Source organism: Astatotilapia calliptera, unplaced genomic scaffold, assembly GCF_900246225.1.
Source record: "Astatotilapia calliptera unplaced genomic scaffold, fAstCal1.2 U_scaffold_122, whole genome shotgun sequence".
Lineage (NCBI taxonomy): Eukaryota > Metazoa > Chordata > Actinopteri > Cichliformes > Cichlidae > Astatotilapia > Astatotilapia calliptera.
In genome coordinates, this window is record NW_020535644.1 from 44,293 (window position 1) to 54,151 (window position 9,859).

The following is a 9,859-nucleotide window of genomic DNA, read 5'->3' on the forward strand; positions in this document are numbered from 1 at the left end:
GCATTACATTTTGAATCCACTACCTTAAAAGAGCTCCAATTTACAGACAGAAATGTCAAAGATGTGACAACTATCCCCGGTCTCCCCTACAGATGTATTACTCTACCGCTCTTTTATGTTTTTTCAACATTTTTGGCTCAGTTTTGCAGGTTAGTGTTTTGCTGTGTGTCTGAGCTGTTTTGGGAAATTAATTAAAAAACTTTAAACTCTGAAGACATTTAAGCAGACAAAGGAAGTGAAACAAAATACAAACGCATTATTAAAGGTTTCCAAATCAACAAAGGGTCTCAGTAAATGTTCCAGACAAATGTGCTCCACTGCAACAAGAAGCCGAATTCTTTACAACACACAAGTTTTCAGTGAAATTCTTTTAGTGGCTTTATTGTGCATTTGCATTTCATGAAGCTGTGGCTGACAGTAGTCCCCAACTGAATGATCATTGTGCTGGCTGCAGATTGAGCACGATGTGTGGAAAGCTTGTGGAAGTCACGGTTCAAGCAACGTGAGCCTAACCGCTCAGCTTCACCTCCACGGGGAAGTGGTCGCTGACAGCCAACGCCTGAGAGACAGAGAAACCGTTCTTTTAGTGGCTCACAGTTTGTGCTGCAGACGGCTTCAGTTTCCACAGGTTTCTTTCCAGTGCTGAAAAACTCAACGTGCCTGCATGGTAATGCCATCACTACAGTATACACTGCATTATGATTTTGTTTGCATCTCTGTGGTCGTTACTACAGCCACTGCTTTACAAAGTTGCTCGATTTTCTGTAGCTCAAAGCTGATATTAAAAAAGCAAAAGTGCTTTAAAACTGCATGATTTCTGATGGGGCGACTGCTTTGCCCTTTGTGTAGAATGCCTCTCTTCTGATTGGAGCTCAGTAAACATTTTGCTGACGAGTCTATGGTCTCAGTTGCAGTGAATACAGCATTATGTTAACTTTTTATATTGACGTTTCCATTAGTGTCAGCGGGGAATGAGGCAGGTTGTGCTTTTTAGTTCAAATGAATTCTTACAGAGATAAGGATTGAAATTCATCTGTTACCAGATCTTGTTTGAGATTCAGGTCCGTCATGTAGTTATACACCTTCGCACTATCTTTCACCACTCCTCTCATCATGTCCGCAGTGACCACAATCCTGCAAACACAGAAAGATGATTAGAGTTTAGAGTTTGCGTGCACACATCAGAACGACCTGCCACAATCTGTCTACCTGTCGTAAGGGCAGACAGTTTGCGACACGGTAGTGTCGGCCGCATCAGTGATCAGCCAATGGAAAGTCTTGTCAGTGAAGATGCGGATCTGCTGCCAGTCAGACCCGGACACATAACTACAGCCTGCGTTGAAGTCACCCAGCAGCACGATGTCCTGCAGGGAGAGTAGTGTGAGTCGCATTTACCGAATGTGTGTTTTTCCACCAAATAAATGATTTTTACTTGTAGGCTGTAAATACATCATTGTTCCAGCGAGCGCGGACATCTGCCACCACGTCATAGAGAGCATTTAGCTCCCGAACAGCTGATTCTGGGGAGGTGTGCTGAGGGATCAGAGTAAAGTCTCTCACAGCTACAGAAGAGAAGGGAACGAAGGAGTGTTGACAGTGACGGAGGCGCTTACACCGCATGAGAATGATAAAGGACTAGTGACTAACATGTCCCAGGAACTACCACGCACAAATGTTTGAATGAGGATCCACATCATTATCAGTGTGATGCAGAAACAGCTGTATAACTCGAGCCACAGCACCTACCAGTGTGTTTGGAGGAGAACATTACGACAAACGGCTCCCTGCTAAAGGCGTCTTGTCCAGTTTCCTCCGGGCCGTCGTCATAGGTGTAGCTTTTTGCCACCGATACCAGCGCCTCCCTGTGGAGAAAATCACCACCTTTTCATTTGCTGCCAGTGTGTACTTCATTTCTAAACATGTCCAGTTGCTTCTCGGGACAAATTTATTGTAGTTCTGCTTTTCCCCTTTTTTTAAATCACTTCTTCTGAATTCTGAGTGTGTATAAGATGTATGTTTATGCCAGAACAAAGACGGAGGATTTGCCGTTAAATTACTTCAAACATGCCTCAAACACTACAAACATGCTGGAAATATAAATTTTTAATCAAGTTGTTTTGAATGGTTATTTGAGAAACTTATGGGAGGTTCTTTAACCCTCTGAGGTCTAAGTGATGATGATCCAACACCAATCCTGACTTTAACCCCGGGCAACGTGAACAAGTCATTTTTATTTTTGTTAAATTGTTTGGCTTTAAGAAACAAAGAAAACAATCAAACTATTCACATTCTGCCATGAAAAAGACTTTTTCCCTTTCTACAAAATACATATTTAGAGCAAGAACTAAAAATGCTTTTTACACGGCATCACTGCAACGAACCATGTTTTGTTGCAAACAGCCGCCCCTCCCTGAGCCTGACTCTGCCGGAGGTTTCTTCCTGTCAAAAGGGAGTTTTTCCTTCCCACTGTTGCCAAAGTGCTGCTCATAGGGGTCATTTGATTGTTGGGTTTTTCTCTGTATGTGTTATTGTAGGGTCTACCTGACAGTATAAAGCGCCTTGAGGCGACTCTTGTTGTGATTTGGCGCTGTGTAAATAAAATTGAACTGAATAAATATCATTTCACTGTGTGTAGAGTAGAGACTTATTTTTTTCATCGTGGTGCACCTGTAAAGGAAGAGATATCGCTCTTTATAGGTGCTCGCACCGAGAGGCTCGCTGACGATGTATTTGTACTGAGGAGAATCTCTGGGGGGAAACAAACACACACTTTTATGTTTCCATACGTTTGCATTTCATGCTCAGTGTTACTCTGAATGTTCCATGTTCGGTGTGTGGACTCACTTGTTGACGTACTCCATGAGTTTTTGGGTTGCTGAGAGATCACTGTCTCTGACCTCTTGGATCAGAATGACGTCATAGCGTTGGACAATCTGCAAAACACACATAAAAAATGAAAATGAATCAGCTGATTGTCCATCTTGCAACATCACGTTTGTTTATATTTTACCTTGCACGAAAAAATTCATGTGTTAAGCTTTAGATTGTAAAGGCAACGCTACAGCTGTTGCACATCCAGTTATTTCATTGATCATTCCTTAAGCATAGAGGTGGGAATATTCTGGGAATATTCAGGTTTACTTCTGCAACAGGCCAAATCATCCAAAGCATTTCTCAAAATTCAGTTCAAACTATTTCAAAACGCACACACAAGATAACACTTCTGGATTGGTTTTGAAAGCACTCTGACCCAAATTGCATTACAAATGGGTGGATGTAAACATTTTGTACAAACTGTCATATCTACCAAAGAGGGAAAAGTCCCAGACCTTGGTAATGATGTTCATCAGAGTGGTGTTGGAGGCTTTGGTGTCTCCGAAGGATTTGATGTTAAAGGCTCCCAGCAGCAGCGAGTTAGAGAGATGCAGCAAGGTCAGAAAAAGCCCCAAAGTGCCCACCAAATGCATCCTACACCAAACAGGTCACATGTTAAAAATGACTTAGAAATCACATGAAACACTGACGCTTACAAATGATTTGACATTTATTTTACACGTATGTATGCAAATGACTTCCCAGGTTATCAGGTTAATAATTTCCAGTTCCTGTGCATTAAAAACCGATTTGCAGGCTGAAGTAAGGCCTTTCCTTTCACTCCATATTTCTCTGTCATAAAGTCCAGTTTAACATGGAGTTTAGTCCAAAACAAAGCGGCTCATGTTCCACCATCTGCTGAGAGCTCATGACATGAGAGTGAGAGACCAAACACCTGCTCCTCTGGATGTATTTTTGGCAGTTTATCTAACATGCTATTTAGCGCGTCGCTATTTGCAGCATGTTGCAAGGCTTGGTAAAATATTATCCTTTTAGGACAATATATTACTCTGTTGCCCTGGTTACACCGTCCTGGAGCTGTTGTGGAAGACCAAAGGTTGCCAAATATGGAAACAGAGAGCTGCATTTATACTGTGATGGTTTGCATGTGCTGCTGAAATGTGTTTGTAAACGCACAATTACTGCAGGAAAAATGCACAAAAGTTACTGTAATGCTGCTGTAGCCTGAAACATCCACTCTAAACAAGAAACTGGCTCACAGTATTGCACCGAATACAGCTCAGATGTTTTTGTAGCGAGTGAGAGGTCCATACCTGCTCCTGTATGTCTGCACGGTGGAGACGCCTGAACTCGTGAATCTTCTGAAAGCTCCTGAAAAGCTTCTGAGCAGAATGGCGACCAGTGTCTCTTTTGAGGTTTTTATCTACCTGCAGGCGCATGTGACTGCAGGGTGCTGGGGAGGAGTACAGAGAAAAGGTGTGTTGTGGATGGGGTACAGATTTCAGGCTTTCAGGTTCTCACATCCCAAGATTGCAGTGCAACAAGGATAACGTTGCAACCTCAAATTCTTTTCTGCTCGTCATACAATAAAAACACTTCAGCATTGTTTTAACTTGCTGTTGTCCTGTTTGGCATTTGTGTGAAGTTCTGTCACACTTCACAAATGAACTCAGAATGAGTGTCGCAGTGTTGGGATGACCTTAAACTTTGGCAAAATCCTTACGGAAACTGAAGAAATTCCTTCAAGCAGTTTGAAAGATGCCTTGTTCATGAGAGCAGGGACAGACAAAACATAATATCTACTCTAGGTCTGCTCCAGCAGAGACACGTAACAGTCATTAGCAATAACAACAGTAATATTGCTACAGCCTTGTTAAACTATCATCTGTCCCAGTGTTATATCTTTTTTTTTTTTTTTTTTTTTTTTTTTTTTAAATGACATCAGAAACAGCAGTATGCGACATTACGTGATGGCAGAGCTTCAGTTCATCCTTTGTCATTTTTTTTTTTTTTTTTTTTTTTTTTTAATAAATAGGACAGGGGGAATGAATGAGAGAAAGAGGGGGAGAGAAAGAAAGAAAACCAAAGGGGAGAAGAGACGGTGAGAAGGGGGGGGAAGAGAGAGAGAGAAAAAAAAAAAGAACTCCTGGGTCACCTGTATGGAGAAAAAAACAAAACAAAAACAAACAAACAAACAGAGGAGACAGCAAACAACAAAGAGCAACATAATAATAGAGAAAACAAAGCACCATCACAATAAACTAGCTAGTCATAGATATCAATATTTACTCAATAATAAACGATATTGTGCAGCACGCAAGATAGACAGCGCACAGTGTGCTTTGAGGCAGCAGCCAAGAAAGCTTTAGTCCGCGTCTGTGAATACCCATGTGTGCATACCTGTGTGGATCAGCATGCTTGCATTCCAAAGGTTTCTCCATGTAATGATCTGCTAGGGAGTGTGGGGGGGCCACAGCCCCGTCCTCCAGGGTGTGAAGCAGGTATGGAGGAGATCAAAACTCCAGACATCCAGAGGCCCCCAGAACACAAGAGACCATGGAAGACCAACAGAGGGGCAGCCGCGCCACTGTTCCAGTAAGAGCTGAGGAGAGTTCCAGATGAGGGCTCACTCAGCAGCCGCGGAGCAGAAGTCAGGGGGAGTTGCAGTGACGCGCCCGTGAGCTCCGCCGGCCCCCAGCTGTGCCTGAGTGACCGAGCCCCAGGCCGAGAGGCCGGGGGCACCCCACCTCCAAAGGGGCCCGAGCGAGCCCCAGGCCCCGACAAGCGGCCGCCAAGGAGTGAGCCGGTGTGTACCCGGACGCCCACCCCCAGACACAAAGAACCACCAACACACCGACACCTGAGGGAGTCCGCCACCGGCAGGGGAAGTGGTGGTGGGTGGAGATAGGCCTCCAAACCTTGGAGGGCCTGAGGTGTCCACAGAGAGGTGGCGTCTGATACCCAACCTGACATATAGACACAGACATACAGGCACACACAGACACAAACATCCATTCCCACCCTCATGCTCTCATATGCACTCACTCCACACTCAACCAACGTGGAGACAGACATAAAGAGACGCTGTACACACAATCACACTCCCCAAGCGTACTCTACAAACCGGGTCTAGGTACCCTTGCCCCTGGAGGGGGGAATTGCACCCAGACCCAGGTGGTGTTACCCTTTTCCCTGCGGTGGGGAGAGGCAGACCACCCCGACTCCGCAGCAGCAGGGAGGCCCCACACCCCAGACCGCAGTCGGACGGCCAACTCCTCCCACTAGCCCTCCCGCTCCAGCAGGCCGCAGAGAATGGGGGTGGGAGAAGACTCCAAACCTCCCTCCACCCGCTCATTGTAGTGTTGATGCATGTGTGTTCTAAGGTGCAATTAAAACCCAGGAGGGCATGGAGCTACCTGCCAGAGAGCAGCAGGTAAGCGCATAGTCCCTCCTGCTAGCCCTCAATGACTAAGTGTATTTAAAATTGAGAGGTGGGCAACGACGTCAGGGGTGAGGTGTACACCCTGATGGTGATTTGGACTCCGTGATTGTGCCCACCCCCAAGATCCTATATGTATGTGTAATGAGAGTGTGAATAATGTGAATGTCTAAGTTGTGGGATAAAATTGAGGCAGAGGCAGCCAGAAGGGGACAGGGGGGGGGGGGGGGGTAGCCTCCTCTGCACCCTGGTGACATACCCCTACTCCAAGGCCCTGCATGTGTGGGTGGTTGTGGAGGAGCGGGAAGAGGGAGGCAGCTGGAGATGGGGAGGGAAGGAAGGGAGGGGCAGGTAACCCCTCCCTGGGGCCAGCTCCCCCGCTGACCCCAGTAGGCACCCCCACCCTCCGCGACCCGCCAGGGAAGGGGGGCCCAGGCCCATCAGACCGGGGCCCAGTGCAGTAGCGCCCCCCGGCTCCACAGAGCCCTGGACAGTCCACCCAACCCCACCACAGAGAAAACTGCACCCACCCCACCATCCACACATCTTCCAGACTACATAAGACGGTAAACGCCCAGGCTGAGATATTCCTCCACCTCTCCTGTATCTCCCCCTCCTGCAGAGAGTTCCTGAAGAGAAGAAAGCTCCTGCAAGATGTGACCATCCCCCCCACCAGTTGAAGAGCCCCCCAGGTGGCTCAACGCACCGGCGGCACCCTGCTCCAGGGCTGGGCCCCCATGCACCCACCCGCCCACAACCCCGGCAACACACCAACCAGGACCCAAGCCCCCGAGACCCGGCCCGGGCCCCAGCCCAGAGACGGAGCGCCCCCAGAACCTCACGCCCATCCCGGACCCACCCAGGGGCAGCCAGGCTACCAGGTCAGTAACCCACGTCCGTCAGCACAGACCCTCCCCTAGCCCCGCTGCACGCAGCCACGAGGAAACAGTCACCTGAGAGCCAACAGAGCCCCCAACCGGACGTGACCTGCACGGTGGAGACGCCTGAACTCGTGAATCTTCTGAAAGCTCCTGAAAAGCTTCTGAGCAGAATGGCGACCAGTGTCTCTTTTGAGGTTTTTATCTACCTGCAGGCGCATGTGATTGCAGGGTGCTGGGGAGGAGTACAGAGAAAGGTGTGTTGTGGATGGGGTACAGATTTCAGGCTTTCAGGTTCTCACATCCCAAGATTGCAGTGCAACAAGGATAACGTTGCAACCTCAAATTCTTTTCTGCTCGTCATACAATAAAAACACTTCAGCATTGTTTTAACTTGCTGTTGTCCTGTTTGGCATTTGTGTGAAGTTCTGTCACACTTCACAAATGAACTCAGAATGAGTGTCGCAGTGTTGGGATGACCTTAAACTTTGGCAAAATCCTTACGGAAACTGAAGAAATTCCTTCAAGCAGTTTGAAAGATGCCTTGTTCATGAGAGCAGGGACAGACAAAACATAATATCTACTCTAGGTCTGCTCCAGCAGAGACACGTAACAGTCATTAACAATAACAACAGTAATATTGCTACAGCCTTGTTAAACTATCATCTGTCCCAGTGTTATATCTTATATCATCCAAGATGGCGCCGAGTATGGCAGCCTCGTCGCGAGCTCCCCCAAGCAACAGCTTTTTTCTGTGTTTAATTTTACTTTTCCTTCATTTTTTCGCGAGTAGCACATGTCTCCTTGTGTACGACCGCCAAACCTTACTGGACATAAAAGACGGTCTTTCTTATAACTTTCCGGAGTTCAAGTTTTGCAACATGGACGCTCCGTTTGCAGACCCCCCATTCATCTCACCTGAGACGCCTTTGTTCTCTGGTCCTGGAGGCCGCAAACGCCGACGCAGAGGGAGAAGATCTGGCGTTCTGGTTCGACTGAGACGGCGCACTAACAGACCACCGTTACCCAGTTTATTACTGGCTAATATGCAGTCTCTGGAGAACAAGCTGTGCGAGCTTCGGGCACGGATCTCATTCCAGCGAGAGATGCGGGACTGCTGCGTGATCTGCCTCACAGAAACCTGGCTATCGGACAAGGTACCGGACTCCGCAATACAACTACCGGGGTTCTCCGTGCATCGCGCGGACAGGTCACAGGATCTTACTGGGAAAAGCAGAGGCGGTGGTGTGTGTTTCATGATCAACAACAGCTGGTGTGATTATGCGAACGTGCACCCGGTCAAATCCTTCTGCTCACCGGACCTGGAGTACCTGATGATTAAGTGCCGGCATTCTGGCTACCGAGGGAATTTACAGCAGTGATTATTACGGCTGTTTACATTCCCCCACAAGCCAACACTGACCCTGGCACTCAGGGAACTGTACAGCGCGATCAGCAGCGAGGAAACCGCACACCCAGAGGCAGCGTTTATCACAGCCGGAGACTTTAATGAGGGAAACCTGAAGAAAGTCTCACCAAAACTCCATCAACACATCCATTTTAACACCCGTGGAGACCGGCTACTCGACCACTGCTACACCTCTTTCCGGGATGCGTACAAAGCCCTCCCCCGCGCCCCATTCGGCCAATCAGATCACTGCTCCATCCTGCTCCTGCCCGCCTACAGGCAGAAGCTGAAACAGGAAGCTCCAACCTGGAGGGCGGTGCACTGTTGGACGGACCAATCGGAGTCTGCTCTGCGGGACTGTTTTGATCACGCGGACTGGGAAATGTTTCACGTGGCTGCTAGGGACATTGATGAGTACACAGACTCAGTCTGTGGATTATCAGGAAATGCGTGGAAGATGTCGTCCCATCCAGAACAGTCAAATCCTTCCCAAATCAAAAACCCTGGATTAACGGAGATGTTCGCGCGGCACGGAACACCGCCTTTGCCTCCGCGAACACATCGGACTACAAACACGCACATTACCAACTCCGGAAGACGATCAAAGCAGCCAAACGTGAGTACAGGGACAGGGTGGAGCAACAGTTTGACAACCCTCGGAGTATGTGGCAGGGACTAAACACGATCGCAGATTTTAGAGGGAAAACCAGCACACCGCAGACCACGGCCTCTCTGTGTGAGGATCTAAACGTATTCTACGCTAGATTCGACACGGCGAACACCATGAGACCGGACAGTGTGCGCACCGCGGATGACGTCAGTGCGCACACTGTGTCTGAGGAGGATGTGCGGAGGTGCTTCAGGAAGGTGAACGCGCGCAAAGCTACTGGTCCGGACGGGATTCTCGGCCGCGTCCTCAGGTCATGCGCGGCTCAGCTGGCTGGAGTGTTCATGCACATCTTCAACCTTTCCCTCTCTCTGTCTGTAGTCCCAGCCTGCTTCAAAATGGCCACCATCGTCCCTGTACCCAAATCCTCCACCATCTCCTCATTGAACGACTGGCGACCTGTAGCCCTGACCCCCATCATGAGCAAATGCTTCGAGAAGCTGGTCAGGGACTTCATCTGCTCTGCACTACCCGACTCACTGGACCCTCTACAGTTTGCATACCGCACAACAGGTCCACTGATGATGCCATAGCCCTGACACTACACACTGCCCTGTCACACCTGGAGAAGAGAGACACGTATGTGAGGATGCTGTTTGTAGATTACAGCTCAGCATCAATACCTAATGTCC

General features: G+C 48.3%; 1 protein-coding gene across 3 annotated transcripts; it reads right to left on the reverse strand.

Annotated features, from left to right (window-relative positions):
• Nucleotides 1-353: 353 nt before the first annotated feature.
• LOC113017435 (deoxyribonuclease-1) lies at nucleotides 354-7,370 on the reverse strand. Of its 3 annotated transcripts, XM_026160584.1 has the most exons (10): nucleotides 7,262-7,370; nucleotides 4,149-4,162; nucleotides 3,330-3,468; nucleotides 2,845-2,933; nucleotides 2,668-2,769; nucleotides 1,747-1,862; nucleotides 1,450-1,562; nucleotides 1,210-1,364; nucleotides 1,041-1,134; nucleotides 354-559 (listed from the first exon to the last, which is right to left on the reverse strand). In XM_026160584.1, the coding sequence occupies exons 3-10, from the start codon at nucleotides 3,465-3,467 to the stop codon at nucleotides 509-511; spliced, it is 858 nt and encodes a 285-aa protein (XP_026016369.1). In that variant the 5' UTR covers nucleotide 3,468; nucleotides 4,149-4,162; nucleotides 7,262-7,370; the 3' UTR covers nucleotides 354-508. The 3 variants fall into 3 exon arrangements, with proteins under 3 accessions (XP_026016369.1, XP_026016372.1, XP_026016371.1); XM_026160587.1 differs by lacking the exon at nucleotides 7,262-7,370 and having other exon boundaries at nucleotides 2,668-2,748; nucleotides 4,149-4,257; XM_026160586.1 differs by lacking the exon at nucleotides 7,262-7,370 and having other exon boundaries at nucleotides 4,149-4,257.
• Nucleotides 7,371-9,859: the final 2,489 nt, after the last annotated feature.

Bases quoted from the DNA above. Each gene is read 5' to 3' on its own strand.
- LOC113017435 (XM_026160584.1), bottom strand. From the start codon at position 3,467: ATGCATTTGGTGGGCACTTTGGGGCTTTTTCTGACCTTGCTGCATCTC. The intron at 2,770-2,844 runs GTGAGTCCACAC...GAAACATAAAAG, and splicing joins CTCATGGAGTACGTCAACAA to TGTGTGTTTGTTTCCCCCCA. The intron at 1,365-1,449 runs GTATTTACAGCC...CTCTCCCTGCAG, and splicing joins GCGCTCGCTGGAACAATGAT to GACATCGTGCTGCTGGGTGA.